The 16,773-nt window shown below is 40.9% G+C and overlaps 1 protein-coding gene across 1 annotated transcript in view; it reads right to left on the reverse strand.

Moving 5' to 3' along the window:
- Positions 1 to 668: 668 nt before the first annotated feature.
- Positions 669 to 16,773, reverse strand: part of PEPD (peptidase D) — a 221,878-nt gene continuing 205,773 nt past the window's right edge. Inside the window, exons 14-15 of the mRNA XM_006016614.2 lie at positions 11,341 to 11,532; positions 669 to 1,355 (exon numbers count right to left, since the gene is read on the reverse strand). Of these exons, the coding sequence (XP_006016676.1) occupies positions 1,206 to 1,355; positions 11,341 to 11,532 (342 nt within the window). The 3' untranslated portion in view covers positions 669 to 1,205. The remainder of the gene's footprint in view (positions 1,356 to 11,340; positions 11,533 to 16,773) is intronic.

Genomic DNA, 16,773 nt, shown 5'->3' on the forward strand with positions numbered 1-16,773 from the left:
AGCTAGTCTCAGGCAAGTGCTGCGTGCAGTGCGGGTCCTGGAGTGGTGGGTGCCATGTATGGCACAGCCCTGGATAGCAGGGTCCTCCCAAGACCAGCTGGAGCAGGTGCTGTATGCAGCTCGCATCCTGCTATACTCAGAATGGGTACCATGTGCAGTGTGGTCCTGGACTGGCTGGAGCAAAAGCTGCAGGCACTGGCTCCAGCATGAGGAGGGGTTGTCCATGGACCCATTCTGTCCCATGGGGATGGCCTCAGGCCATTCATCTATCTCGCGCCAATCATTTGGAGCCAGAAAAGCTCGACACCCCTGCACTGATGTTACCAGATGGCTTCTCAATTTCCACCTGTGCAGCAGGAGGTACTCTACTGACTAATACTGAGTCCCTGTAGCAAAAACACTCCCATAATATTTAGGCAGAATTTTTAAGGCTCTGGCTCAGATCATCCTACATCCTTAAAGAGACAGATCAGCTGCTCTTTCTGCTGCAGTACACCATGAGTGCAGGAAGCCTGGCTGATGTGTGAAGAATATGAATGCCCAGGATTTGAAGAAGAAAACCTAGCTGGGGAGCAGTGCAGGTTTCTGGGGTAGAAAGCTCCCATACTGAGCTGATAATGGGTGGGAAAAGGGAGCCAAGGGATCAACACAAAGGTCTGAACAACAACTTGCAGAGGTAATTTTTATTAGAAATCTTATTTTGTTCACTTCATTTATATCAAAATACTGATTCACAAGGAAAACAGGTGGCACTGTCTCAGCCATTCCCAGTTAACAGAAAGATCTTGGAAAACTTGTGGAGATAAGTTTCCGAAACAGGAATTCTTAGGTATTTTCTCATGATTACAGACAACATACAGATAACAGATTTGCCATGTATAAAAGTCACTGCCATGAAAATGCAGATATTACTGGAAAGAGGTAAGGTACAGATGATCTGAGGTTTTTAATTTCAGCTGTTCATCCTGTAGCATTATTCTGTTGGCACTTTGTAATATAAGATGTTGATTGAAAACATCAAGATTTAGAGCTACCTGAATATATGGTGCTGAAGCTTTCTAATTTAATTTCTAATGAAATAACCATTCTAGTCTAATGCTTTGCCTGACTCAGCTGCTTTGCAGAATTAAATCATTTTATTTTATATGCTGCTGCCTTAAATTGGAAGGACAACTGATAAGCGGGAAACAGCAAGTACATGGAGTTTACTGCTTTTGGCTGGACAAGCAGTCAAATGACTTGGTGCTGCCTTGGGCTTCTGCCATGAAAGCCTCTATTTCTTCCACGGTGCGTGGGACGCATGTTAGTAGCTCCATTCCATTGGCTGTCACTGCAATGTCATCCTCAATCCGTACCTGTTACAGAGAACACACAGTCACTGGTATCTTTTGACATGCTGCAAGGCACCCTAGGAAACAAGAGCAGCTGCAGTATAAAGTGCATTTCCAACCTGCCTGGTTCATACGATGGCAGGAAGAACAAATGCTTCGTGATCCCCAATTTCCTACTGCTACGAGACAAGGTCCGAATTCCACAAGGGTGGAACTTCCTTTGTAGAGGGCCCATGAGCCCGGGCTCATGTAAACTCCATCTTAATCTGACAAGAAAAGCAGCCCTGAAAGACACTCCTGCATAACAAGGAGGGTTTGGTGGGGACAGGATGAATTATTGAGGCCATTTTTATATGGCCTCATAAAATGTAGATGTGCTCTGGCACTGGGGACAGCAAGGGAAGAAGGAAGAATTCTTTCCCAGGGTTACCTCCAACCTTTCTAGCACAACCTACTACACCATGTAGGGGGCGGACGTGGCTGTGGCTGCTTGCACGTGCACTTCGAGCACCTGCATTGTGCGTGTTCAGAGTAGCCATACTGCTGTGGGGTTCTTAGTGGCTGTTCGCGTGTTAAAACACTCAACACTCCTTCTCTTTCCTCCTGAAACACTGCAGTTAACAGGATCAGCTACAAGTAGTTCATTGTGATTTTTTAAAGCTTGTTTTAGAGCTCATTTTGGAGTTAATAGCACACCCTCAAAATTATGGAACTTGGAGCTGAGAAGCAAATCTCAGCAAGTCTCAGATAATGCTTGTAAAACTCGGTTGTTGCATTTTAAGTTAAGCAGTTTTTTGTGTTCCCAGTTCTTGTTCAGTTCAGATGAAAAGCCTGTGCCATTTCTATCTGACTCTAATCTCTTTCTACCAGTAAATATGCCTACACAGTCCTTTCCTGTTATCTTATCAGAAAAAAATGCTAGTAAGTTGCTAAGCTGCAATAAAAGCAATTTTAGCAAGGTGTAAATCCAACAGAACACAAACCCAAGTGACTCCCACCTTACAGTTGCTTTAATTGTTTCTGACCCCTTGACATTTTAAAACTAAAAATAAAGCTGGTTAACATTTGTACTTCTGCTTGCAAAATAATCCATTTGTTCAAACAATGCGAGTCATCCAGCCTTATTAAAGTGTTTAATGATGTCTTTGCCAGATTATTTCTTTTACTTGGTATCAAGTTAAGCATATTCTAAAGCAAAACTTAATCAAACTTTGCTGCGTTCACACATTTGATTCAGACAGCTGGAAAAGCAAAAGCTGCCAGCCTCCTCTGTCTTTCCGAAAAGCACATGTGTGACTGCAGGGAGCCAGCACCCACCATAGCATGAGCAAGTCCATGTATCTGAGCAAGGCATTTTTTTTTTTAAGAGTGCTTTTTATTTTACCGATACTGAAACAATTGGTAGAATTAAAAACAAAACCAAGATGTCACCACTCCTGTCAGGCCATTACTGAAGAGGCAAAATGCTTGGCTTTCCAGGTGGTCGTATCACATTATTTCTGTATTAGGCCTCAAACATGCAATGGTCTGCCTGGGTGGAGCTGGGACTCTGCAAAAATCCAATGGATGTCAGTGAGGCTCTGCCTAGGTGCAAAAATCCACCATGCCTGGTTGCATCATTCAAGCCAGAATTCACATCAAAGTGGCTGCAGAAAAATGTACTACTTTGATGTGGAGAGTTACAATCCTGATTCAAAGGAACTCAAAACCCCATAACAAGATGGTCCGGTAACGCTGCCTATTATGGTTGTGCAACGCTTCCTTTGATAAGAACCTCTTTTCAGTTGCCATACTTTAACTCTGGGCTGAAATTTTCTATAGTGAGGATCTGTTTCAGGTACATTTTTGTTGCCCTTCTCAAAATCTCAGCCAAAATAATTCTTCCATTCCCACTAGCAAGGCTAATGATAAAAGATTATTTTGTCCCTATTAAAGCAAATGGGGTAAATCGTCTTCAAACAGGTCTAATGCTTTGGAGCATGGCAAGCGGGTGACTACTTTTACTTTAGGGCTCTCCCTTTTCTGCCCTTCTGAATATCTGGCTAAATTCTACAAGTTTGAAAATGCCAGTTTGTACATGCTTAGTGGAGACTAGGTTTCCTGCTCACTGAGCATGCTCCATCCCCTCCCAGCTCTTGGCACTGGCTAGACAGCTCACGCAAGCTCACGCAGCAACTAAACATGCTCTTTCCAGTGCAGGGTTATGGGTGTGAGACCAGACTACCACGGTAACAGCTGTTCTGGGCCAGTCTGGCCTGTACCCCCTTGCTAGTGCTTAGGCAGTTAAGATACAGGACTGATACAAGTGCAGAAAGGGCAAAAGTCAGGGCAGGAGAGAGGGAAAATAGACTGGGGCAAGGAATCAGGTGAGAGAAGAAACTGGGACTGGCTCAGAAAAATGACGAGATGTGGGGAGAAGAGGGTAAGACTGGGACTCAAGGTGAGACTGACTGGGCAATAACACTGACATGGTGGAGGGGATACAACTAAGAATCAACTGGTGGGGGCAACACTGAAATCAGAAGAGGACCCAGGAATCCGGGATGGGCAAACAGCACTGGGGGGGAAGGAAGGCGGTGAGAGACAACTGTGCAACCCTTTGACAAAGTGCGTCTCATCCCCCTCTAGCAGCGGCCCACAAGGAGTGGAGACCTATTAATGTCATCTACCATTGTACCAGCTGCAGCATGGCTGGGTGGATTTGCAAGTTCCAGCCTGGGGATGGACCACAGTGGGGATCAGCATGACATCCCAACATGAAACTTCGTTTTCAATTTAAATCCCGCCTCCCCCCCCCAAACAACCTTTTACATACCCGTAAAGCTGCATTCACTGAATGTTATTAAGGTGGAAATGCTAGCATCAAGGTTCCCACTGCAATTTTAATTCAGACTCCCTGTGCACCTGGAGGCAACTCCAATACAGCATTCAACAACATGTTTACATACTGCTTTTGGTATGTAACACAACATTAACCTGTGCTGTCAATTTTAGGAAGACTACATGCAAGAAAATCCTATCTGAAAGCATAAAGATAGACTTTACTGAAGCTGGAGAAAGCCAGGCCACAACTGACATCTGTTTTTCAATAAGCGACAGTGGAGGTTCTCATAGACTTTCACAGCACAATTCAGGTGCTCCTGGACCATCTCTTCTTCCCTTTTGTGACTAAAGCACCCCTGTGCTATGCAAAGCAGCTGAACACACAGGGCAAGGTAATGCACACTTTGAGCTCTTGTAATCCTGCAGCCTGCTCTAGAATAAGATGAAATGGAGAGTCAACCCTACGTCACCTGCCAACTCTCTATCAGCAACTTGCAAGTGCTTTGTGGATCACTAACGCACTGACCGGTCTGATATTGCCTAATCAATATTCCTTGGGATACCCCCAGCTGTTTCTCCATGAACAAGCTATTCTTCTGCTGGTCCAATCTCACCTGACACACATACTAGATGCAACTCAGGAGTGCTGCTTGCTGCCTCTACCACATATCAATAGTAACTAGAGGTAAACAACTATTTGGTTTTGAAAACATAGCTTATGTCATTTTGCACAGTCCTCACTCATGTTCTTTTTTTCACTTGATTCCCACTGCCAGTAACTGTCATTAGAAGAAGCCAGTTGATGGGGACTTCAGAAGCCCTGAAAGACCTCCCACACTGCAGCCCTATGTTTGGAGCTCATCTCCAGGGAGAGGAGGATGCTGGTTTCAGTTGACTGACTTGCACTTCCTTCTCCATTGTCACTGTTGAGGAGCTGTTCTCTGACTTTTCCCATTTTCAGCCCCATTCTGTCAGAAAACAGTATGTTGAAGACAGTGCGGACATTACGGGGCTTTTCACCCCTCCTCTAGCTTTCAGATGCACTGCACAACCCTGTTCCACAAGCATCTTAGTTTTTTTCTAGACAGGCGAAGTGGATAGTACTGTTGGCACTGTCCTTAAAATACCACCTTCCTATCAAGTAGGGTGATGTGACTGATGGGGTAGATTAGATTGCACAACTGAGTAACTCTTAATGGCAACCATCACAAGGCCAGAATGGGGATTAAATAGATGGTTTTCATCAGCAAGCTATCCAAGTAGTAGCCTAACATGTCTTCCTAACTTCTTCAAATAGTTCTGATCTCCAGACTGGATATCCCTTATTGTCTTTCAAGGGAAGTGTGCTATAGCACACATTTATTTTCTTTCGATATGTTGAAGGCCTTTAATTTTATGACAGATCCCAGATATAGTGAGAAAAGATTCTGTGAGAGATGATTATTGTGCATTTCCTTTTTTAATTTTTTTAATGTTTGCACATGACTGCAGAAAGTAACAACCGATTTGGGCACAGACTCCTTCAGTGGGAGTCCTGCCTGCAAAATGGTGCAAAAATTTAAGGACCATTCATTAAAAAAAAACAACAGGTTAAACCACCTGCCTGTAAAGTCTGTAAAAAAAAACTGCTGTCCATAAAAAACTTAAGCAACCCAGAGCCCGATTGAAGATTCCTTGTCAAAAGAAGCTAGAGGAAAGTTTGATCAGCAGACAGAACAGAGCAGTATCAACTGGAGCCTGAGGAAGGAGTGTAGCACCCTGCAGGATTTTGTAACTAAGTGGAGACTCTGCAGAGCCCCCAGCCCCAGCCACATGCTGGTACTGCTGCTGTGTCCTGTCACCTGCCTGTAACACTGTTAGGTTGTAGGAAGGCAGTCAGTAGTCCTTCTGTGGGGGCTCATGCCAGGACCACAAGGCAGGGCTGGCACAAGTAAGGCCAGGGAGTGGGTTGAGGTGGGCATCATAGTGCAGAGTGCATTCAGGGGCATTGGGGTGTGGGGGTGAAAAGGGAACCCATGGAGTGGGGGTGGTGTGGTGTAAAGCCATTCCTGTAGTCAAATAGGGTTGCCAACCTTAACCCCAGACAATTTTTTTTTTTAACTTGATAATCTGCAAACTTTTTACTGACAAGCAAACCTTTTATTATTATTATTTTTTTTTTTCTAACTATGGTAGGTATTAAACCCTCAAATCTGAACCCAGCCCTGGAAGAAGAGCTACATCTATATTATGGAAATGTATCAGTAAAAAGTTTGCAGTCTGTCAGTAAAAAAAAAAAAATCGTCTTGGGTTGACAAATCTGATGCCAGAATATGACCCCTAGAAGCTGCCACGCAAAGTAAATCAGCAGAAGTTAGATTAGAGCTGAGTGTCCATCTGTCATCTGAGAGACGGTATATGGGGTAACCAGATGAACAAAGTTTAGGGTGGGTTCTGATCCTGCTGATGCACATCATCCTACCTGTTATTTTCTGTGTTGGCACATTTATTGCAAGAAAAGTGCAACTATTTATACCAAACAAGCAGGCACTAGGACTATTCTGCAGCATCATTTCTTTTGCAGGCAGAATTATATGGTATAGGGATCTGGTCATCCAGCTTCAAAACCCAGATGCCAAATATCAAAACCTCTCCATTTCAGTTTCCCTGAACACCAGTATTCTTGGAATGACACTTCATCATTATCCTATCTTAACCAGTCCCCTCCTTGTCACATCACTAGCAAGTGCCCCTTTGTCATGCACTGCAGTAAGGATCTACTAATAAATATTTATGGTACATAAATCAATCAAGTTGTCTTAATAAACTAGTGATCAACTGTTAGTAGGTTACCTGTAACTATCACTTATCTTAGGGTGGCTTTAGAGAAGAAATCTTTACGTTTCATTTTTACTAACAACTTTTCCATACACAACTTATATAAATATGTTTTGAGGGGCACTTTTAAACCTATATAATAGCAAATGTTCAAAAGAAGACTAGTACTATAGCATGTATTCCCTAGCAGACTATTTCATTCCGAACCACCCACAAACATAGGAAGTGAAATCAGCTTTGCATTGCTGTGCCATATGCAAAATGCAATTTCTATACCCTTTCATAGGTGCAAAAAGGAGCATTTAAAAAAAATTCTACGACAATATTAGCACATTCTGAAGGTCATGGATTATGTAAAGCTATTAACCTTTTAAATGAGAACAATTTGCAAATGAAAGCAGAAGATAAATTTAAATCCATTTAAAGTCTGGTTGTGATTCAGTGTTTCACAACGTTTTCACCCATTAGCGTGGTCACTTGTTCTCTGAACACTAAGTGCTACAAGGGAAAATAAAGTTTAAGCACAGACTGAACATTAGAGCTTAAATCAGCCTGGATGGTCTTACTAGACTTTAGGAAAACATCACATGAATGGCCTAAATCAGTAATGAGCTTAGGAAGAATGGAAATGTCAAACCCTAATACATGTGAAAGATAAGCTCAGAGGGCAACGTTTAGAGCTAGAGTAGTCAGTATTCTACTCTCCCTTAGGGGAACCAGACGACACTTTTGCATTAAGTAAGACCACAAGGACTTTTCAAGTCCGGAGAATTTGTATTACAGTAGTACCTATGGGACCCACCTGAGATCAAAGCCACCTTGTATTACGTATTACATACATACATGCTATGCAATAGTTCTTGCTACACAACGCTAAATAGGACAAAGGATCTTAACTTACAGATCAGGAAATGAAGTCCCCAGAGCTTATGACCTACCCAAGATAAGGCAGCAGGTCTGGCAAAACCTAAAACTAAATCTATGACTTTTGAGGCTCAGAGCGGTATTAACTATGAGATGATTATTACTCTCAAAAACCACAATTAATATTTTCTAGATTTTTTTTTTGATTAGCTTTAGGAAAACAGTCTCAAAGAAATCCACGTATACACGTGACCAGCCAAAATCCTCAACTCTGCGCACCTTCTCTGTGAGGACCTGTCACCCACACAAATTTTCTGGATATCCATCTATAACAGTAGGTGCCAACCTTTTTGGCTTTGCACCCTCCCTGACCATCACTCTGAACCCTTTCCCCTGCCTGATCTGCTGCTCTGCTTTCTGCCCTATATGGTGTTGTGCTGCCTGCCCCTCCACAATTTGCCATGTGCCACACACACAAGCTGCACATGCCATTGATGGCACATGTGCTACAGGTTGGCTTCCCCTGGTCTAGAGGACCTGAACATCTCCACAACATGTGCAGGTGCAGTGCAGACACCCGCACTGGAAAACATTCAATAGACCTCAAGAAATGGCACAGCCAGATCACACATTTTCCTCTTTCTACATGCAGTCCAAATCTTTCTATTCTTAATGTAAAGGCTAATGGCTTGTCCCTCTGGGGTACCGAAGAAATGTAATTCCAACTAACTAAAGGAGTGCATTTAAAGTGGATTAGTTAAAAGGCATTAAGCTATGTGGACACACTCATTTAGAATTAAAGTGGCCTTAATTTGGTTTAGCTTCATTCATTTCCATCAAAGAAAGAAATTAAGCTAAACCAAACTAAGGCTATCTGTATTGGTGCTAGTGTAGCAGTAAGATAATGGAATATATGTTTCCTTTTCTTGAGATTGGTGTTTCCTGCTAAACTTATACTTTGCAAAGTCAAGATCAGACACAACAGTAACAAACATCTTAGACATGCTAATAACTGATGATATCAGGACATAGCTTTATGAAGTATTTTTTTGTTGTAGAGGAGATTTCATCTGCAATGTATTTAGAAGGGGATCTCGGGTCTGCATAAATGAAAATTAGCTAAAACACAGATGCCGAGAACTCTTAAGTAACAATTACTGGGGTTATTGCTTTTAATCAACAATCAATTAAAAAGCTAGACTTGTAAGGGTGGTCAAGTTAATTTTGATTGTGCTATAGTTAACCTTTGAGGCATGTTTCAGATACAATTCAGTTTTAGAGCTTATTCTAATTCTTTTCCTAGACAAAACTGAATGACAACAGCTGGCTGTGTGGGTTTTTTTTACAGTAAATTGTGTCACCATGTGGGGATCAGAGACAGAATTTTGCTCAATATTTTCTTGTGCAGCAATCAGGCAACATACTCTGTCCAACTCAACTCAGATGAAATCAGCACTCAAAATTACAGAGACACAAAGCAAATTTGTGGGAGTAGTTTGGATTGTGAGGGACCATGCAACTCCTTGACAGAAAACTGGTCCGTCCCAGTACATGAGGAGGAACCTACAGCCCAACTTTGGAGCTCTAGGCTTGTGGTTGCAAGCACTCTGTGCGCACTGATCCATCCCACTTCACTTCAAGCCAACACAACGGGAATCAGGTGTGCCTGCTCTGTCATACAGTTTATGTGGAAGCATGTGTGGCTCTTTTGGGGGGGGACTCACATCAGTACTGTAAACAATGGGCTTTGGGCTGGAATATTTCCAAGAAAAGCAAATATAAAAGAACCAGGAATCAATCTAACAACTAAATAACTCCCAAAGCCTATTTTTGGGATAAGTAATATAAAAATCAACCTATTTTTATGGTGGGGAGAGTTGGAGAAGGGCACTGACAGGGTCCCTTTAAAACAAATGTAAGAGCGAGACACAGAATGACGTGTTCACAGTTAGAACATGCAGAGTTAACCCACTTATTTCATTCATCCATACCTTGGGCTGGAGAGTATCGATAAAGAAATAACACAAGGTAAGATAACATTCCTAACCACAGGAGAGAATTAAACACCAGAGGGTAAAGTCCCACATCTCTTGATAAGATTGTATACTCTGGATATATGACTTTTAAAGCCAGCTGTATGGGAGACTGGATGACTTGGAGGATTGGTGATGGAATAGGGAACCTTTTGTTTCTAGATTGGTGGTTCAAAGCCAGCTCAGATCAGCAGTGTCGAAGCTGTTACTATCTGACGTCTGTTTGGTGGACTGTGATAAATAAATTAGCGGTAGCAGAACAGAATTCCTGATGAACTACTCATACCAGTAAGTCCACAATTGCCACTAACCATTTTCCTGGGTCACTGTTTCAGCATAACAGCCAAGGAGTAAATAGATAGAGGGGCTGGGCTAAAAGTTCCCCATCTCTTCACTGACACACAGACAAGGCAAAGTAATGAAGCTGGTTTTACTGATGCCTATTTTATCTTCCCTATGAACATAGGACATCAGTCTTCTGGGCTGAGTGAAGAGGCACCTTTCAAAAGCACTGTCTTTGTTAAAAGAATAGTCACTTGAAGACATTTAACTGCTAAACTTTTTCCTAGAGTTAATTTTGTAAAAGTCAAAAGTATCACAGAGAGAATAGGGAAATGAGGTCCTCCACACATCCTGCCCAACCTGATTGCCTTTTAGAATGTAATGACTGGCTCTGTGGATGCAAGGAGGGCAGTGGATGTGATATACCTTGACTTTAACAAGGCTTTTGATATGGTCTCTCACAACATTCCTGCAAGCAAGCTAAGAAGGTATGGGTTGTATGAATGGACTGTAAGGTAGATAGAAAACTGGCTGGATTGTTGGGCTCAAAGGATAGTAATCAATGGCTCGAGGTGTAGTTGGCAGCCAGTATCAGGTGGAGCACCCCAGGGGTTGGTCCTGGTGCTGGTTTTGTTCAATATAGTCATCAACTACCTGGAATGGAGTCCACCCTCAGCAACTTTGCAGATGAGACAAAGCTGGGGGCAGTAGATAATGCTGGAGGGTAGGGCTAGGATTCAGAGACCTAGAGAAATTTGAGGATAGGACCAAAAAAATCTCATGAGGTTCAACATGGACAAGTGCAAAATCCTGCACTTAAGACGGAACAATCCTATGCACCAGTACAGCTTCCACGCACCAGCAGCTCTGCAGAAAGAAACCTTAGGGTTACAGTGGACAATAGGTTGAATCTGAGTCGACAGCGTGCCCTTGCTGCAAAGAAGGCTAATGCCATACTGGGCTGCATTAGTAGGTGCATTATCGGCAGATTGAGGGAAGTGACTATTCCCCCCTATTTAGCGCTAGTACTAGATAGGGATAATAGCCTACAGGATTAAAACCATAAAAAAGAATCTCTATCATCATATATTAAATTTTCTACAGAAAATTTCTTTTTAAATACATATGGAAGACAGACTAAGCAAAAAGCCAGCCTGAACCGTTATCAAAACTGGTGAAGAGTTACTTACCCCACCAAATCCTTGAAAACGCTGCAGGACTTGATTATTAATGAAGCAAGATTGTGTAGGATCCTTCAGAGCCTGGTCCAACACATGATCAATGAAGTAAATGCCTGGTTCAATGGTCAGTACCATGCCTTCCTGAAGGACACGGGCAGTTCTCAAACTTCTGAGGCCTGGTAGGTCAATGCGCTCAACTCCCTAGAGAAAAAAATATTTAAGTGATAGGAATAAACAATCATGTCAAGAACAGGGCTTTAATTAAGCCTCTTTGGTGGAGAACACTGCATAGGGCTCAGGAAAGGCAAAATATAAAAATAAAAAAGTTACTGGACCAAAACCCAGCAGAAGATCAAAAACAAACATCACAGTCATCTCTATTTTCTTAACTCCACTTATACTTCAAATGTGTATTGGTTCACAGATTTATGTTCAGCTGCCTAAACTAAACTTTTTATACTGGCTCCATATGGACTCGGTATCATCACTTTCCAACTATTTACCACTTCAAAAAATTAAAACTATGTATGTTATTCCTTCTACTCATCTTCTTTTGTAAAGTTTTATAACATAACATTTTTAAATGATTTGCCAAACTTGAAATGCCTCCCCCATTTCATGACTGAAGTCACTGAATTATGCAGCAAACAACAATTTCTCTAAGGATATGCAAATCATTATCAGTACTGAACATTATTAAAATTATACATTTATGATCTTGAATCAAAAGCAATGAATCTACAAGTTACTTCATAGCAGCCGCCTGTCTGGAACCAAGCTTCCCTCCCGTCCCCCTGATTCAGACTTTCAGGCAACAGAGCAGTGATTGATATTACGGAAAAAACGTGTCAAAACAATCAAGTCCTGACTAGCAAAACAGTCTCTTCTTCCCAAAAGATGGTAAAAGTGCAATGATATATGAAGACGTGCTTAGTCAAAGAATTAGAAACATTGCATAGACTGGTTAAGGATATTAATTGCCCTCATTCTCCAAAATGTGCCAGGTATTGCAACATCTGAATAACTAAAATCTCACTCCCTTCACTTGCTCAAAATCCTTTGACTCTGCAGCACCCAAGTACTGCAATGATCAATAAATGGACCACGGGGCCACTTCCCCACAAACAGGTATACATACTTTTACTCCAGCTAGTATTTCCATTGCAATAAATGGGACTACATGCGAGTAAAAGCAAGCAAGTATATGTTTGCAATACCAAGGCTTGGTTAACTAAAACCCCATAAGGATTTTCTTTCCTGTCTGTTCTCCACATACCATCTTTAAGTCACCTCTTAAATCTGACATCACCGAAAGCTTCCTTGTCCATAGTAGCTTGGGACATCTTCTAGAATCAGCAGTTTTAATGTGTGTGAAGGAAATGCTCCATTCCTCCAGGGACTAAGAACATTAACGCTGTAGTATCCTCAGCCTTTGACAGATGAAGGAAGGAGTGTGGCATAAAAACTGAACCAAAGCTATATCACTGGCACTAGGATAGGAAGCTCTGACTCAGTCATATTTAATTCTTACCAAATCATGCACCTTCAGAGTATATACTTTTGAACAGTGCTGTTTGCTCAATTTTCATTCAGAGAACCCTCGTTTCCTAGAAATACTGCTTAAAATAGCCATCTAGTCAAGTTTATTTTATTTTCCCCAGTCATCTAAATTATATCTGGGGTTTTGCAGCTGGAGAATTTATTATTTTATGACAGGTGATGTGCATCACGGTTCAGATTTTCACGGCTCAATGTGTAATATAAATGTAGGAAGTCAAAATAGTACCCTGACTTTCAGAGGTACTGAGGACTTGCTGCTCTTGTTGACCTCAGTGAGATTTGTGAGTGTTCAGCACCTCTGATGATCAAGCCAGTATTTTCTCTTGGGAATTGTGTCTTGTGTAATTTGATAAATCAGGTTTCACTGGTTTGTTTTGGTAGCTTCTGAGCAGATTTTTTTTATTCATTTAACCTAATGAATCACATTTCTCTTAATATATGGTGGTTTCAGTTAGCATGCTGAATTAGGACTTGGAAATAACCAGCATTCATCAAAATGCATAGAATTTGCATACATTTAAAAAACTGAAACGATCAGTTCACTAGCGAGCTGTAAAATATGTTTATAGCTGCACAGAAATACAGCATTTTTCCTTTTGCTGTAAAGATAAAAGAAATAAGGGTATCCAATCCTGTGGATTAACCTCTCTCATCAGCTGTAAACAACTACATTAGTAGCTGGATCTTTTGGCGTTTTGCCAAATATCTATCACTTATTCCTCAACAACGACCCATATTTTATTTATTTTTAAGTCAACATTACTTCCCCAAGTTTATGTTTCAATTCCTTTTCATTTACGATCAATATAAGATAGATGCTAGAACAATTCATGTGTGCTGAAAAAAATCAAGATGCCCCGAAATTCTGAAGACGGCACAGATACTGTATGTATATTTATAACTTTCAGTTACCAGTGAGGTGTAAATGCATTAAAAAACTGCTTTATAGCTCACTAAGGATCTCTATGCTGAGCCTTTAGAACACTGCACAGATGCCTTATCTGTACTGCTTCCAATCTATTATTGCTTTTATTCTTTTCCTCAAATATAGCAAATGTTTGTACTCATACACCCAGTACATTTAAAAATGGCCTTGGCCGCAAAGATCTGAGCCCCCCAAAAGGTCTTCTCTGGAGATGTCTGGACTTCTGTGGAGGCTAGAGAAGTTACTAAAGACTAGAACTGCATTTATACCAAATTGCCCTTAAAGACAGTTGCTAGTAACGTGTAATGGTTGACTCAGAAATACAATGTACGACAAGGTATTGCTGGGCGCAAGGTGAGGTTCAAGCACATACTGGTGGGGGTCAGAAAGGTGGGCACTAAAACATTTCAACTATTTCAAACAGAAAAAAACAACTCCTCCCTCTTCCACTCTGAAAACGAGTGCCTTCTTCTCCTTTGATGTGGCAGGAAGACCTGTCTTTGAGCTTATGGGGAGGAAGGAGGGTATGAGGAAGAAAGAAAGGCAGAAGGTCACTATAACTTAAGATAAATCACCTAAGCCTCCTCTATTAAAGTTGCCAGGGGCTGACATGCTTTGGGCGCTCCAGTTGTTTACATGTTCTAGGGCACATCACCGTTTTCCAAAAAAATGGCCTGGGTTTCTGAGGCGCTTTTGAAAAAAAGAATATCTATTCTGATTTTAGACGGATGAAAAGAAGTGATCAAAATTAAAACACTGCCTAAGTACTATTATTATTTATATTACCATAGTGCTGTACTATTATGGAGCAGAAGACTGGTTTCTTCTTCCAAAAGAAATGCATAAAAAGTTAGCTGTGGAGCACTCATAGCATGTAGTAACATGCTACTAGCAGTATTTTAGCAAGCATGGTTTTGAAGAGCTGTTTATTTTACTGTAGACTGAAGCAACAAGCCATGTCCAAAGCTATATTCTAAACACATGGATTTTATTCTGAGGTCCTAGTCGCATTTTAAAATTGGTACACCTCTGCAGTAAGCACTGATGCACGAGAGTGTCGTTTGCAAGAGTGCGCTTGCCAAGAACATCAGATTCCAATTACAGGTTCACACAAGGTAACAATACCCAGCAAGTCTAGGCAGTGAGGACTGTCAAGGAACAAAAGAGTTGTTATGTAAACTGTATATTCAAAATCAGAGTTCATGTTAAGTAATAAGAAATACAGATCTATTTCGGAATAGGCTGGAAATTGGGAGGTGTAAAAATACAACCAATTAGCCCCTACTAAAATGGTTCAAGAAAATCAAGTTAAAAAGTACAATGTCCCCAGAATACTCAGCTAAGGACACACCATTATCATCAAGAGGAGACCATAATAACCAAAAGCATACCTGGGGGAGAGGGAAGACAGGATGATTAATGTAATTAGTTACAAATAAAAAAATATTTAAAATTATTAAAAATCATATTTCATTTTGTTAATCTAAATGCATATTAAAACTAAAAAGTTTTTTTAATCATTCCCCCCACGGTGTATAGCCAATTCTAATGAACTTATATATTGCAGAAAGAACTGTGTCCTGCACAGCTAACAATCAAATGAGTTTCAAATGTCATCTAATGTGTCTCCTGGTCCCTTCCTTAAATCTTTAGTTTTCTTGCCTGGTGCTAAAGATTGATTAAAAACCAGGAAAAACTGAGCACATCAACAACCCTAGAAGACTCCAGCCTCCTGAAAGCACTGTTAGCTGGCTGCATCTGTGATGCCTATAGAGGAGTATATGTTTCAAGCGAGGCATACCACTCCTGGTATCTGCAAGTCAAAGCTTCCATTTCTATATGAAAAAAAATCCAATTACTAGTTGAGCTTCTTGGACACAGTTCAGAGTTAACACTGGGGCAACAGAGGCCACAATGAAATTTAATTGGCTATTATTTAAAAAGCTTTTGCTCTTTTCCTGGACATTAACTGCATGATACACTTCCTCTGTGGGTGATGAGAACTACATGAGAGAGAAGTGCTCATCATTTTTTCCAAGCAGGATTGCCTGTTTTGAGGCAGACAGTGTGGGATTCTAATCTACTCATAATGACATGGGTGAGAGCATAACTTTCCATGTCATTTTTGCTTCTCCGGGTTCACATATAACTGGGCTCCACTGCTGTCATTATGAAAACACTAAGAAAGTATTGAAAGTTTCTTTATTTAAACAGATGTTATAAAAACCCAAAGGAGAGAGCAAATGGGAGATACTAAATCTTCATTCTAGTGGCTACAGTATCAATCTGAAAGACTAGAAGAATATTAATATTTAGGAAGGGAATTCATTAGAAATGAGATAAAGCATTGCAAAATACTACAGTGAAAGTTATTATAACAAAGAATAGATTATGAGCACTCAAAAGAGACTGTTTTCATTCCACATAAAGAACATACGTAGGTTATTTTCAGCTAACTACGGCAGAGCCCTTCCTTTTGTGGCTCTTTTGTTATTAATGTTAATAGGTATGACATGGCTGTACCCCAAACCACAGAGCTGGAAACACCTTCTCCTTTTTACATCTTCCTTTCTTTATACAATTAAAAAAATGTATTGCCTTGGCTTTTATTGCATATTAAAGCCACATTTGTGCATACAACAAATCACTCATGATACGCACATCTGTATGCATTAATCCTTGTTTAATCTAGAGATGCACCTAAATAGCAAAATTAGGATCACAACTCACCTAAACCATGAGGGCTTTTGAGTTAATTAAATCAAACTGAAAAACAAATCATTAAATCCCCCTCCAAAGACTGTTTTAAAAACCCCATTTTGGCCTGCGGTAATTCCAGCACTATTGGCTATCATGTCTGCGAACTTGTGGTGATCGTGTGAGGTCCCAGAAGACTGGAAAAGGGCAAATATAGAGTCCATCTTAACCCCCCCCCCCCCCTTAACAAAAAAAACACA

This window comes from Alligator sinensis, unplaced genomic scaffold (genome assembly GCF_000455745.1).
Source record: "Alligator sinensis unplaced genomic scaffold, ASM45574v1 scaffold170_1, whole genome shotgun sequence".
NCBI lineage: Eukaryota > Metazoa > Chordata > Crocodylia > Alligatoridae > Alligator > Alligator sinensis.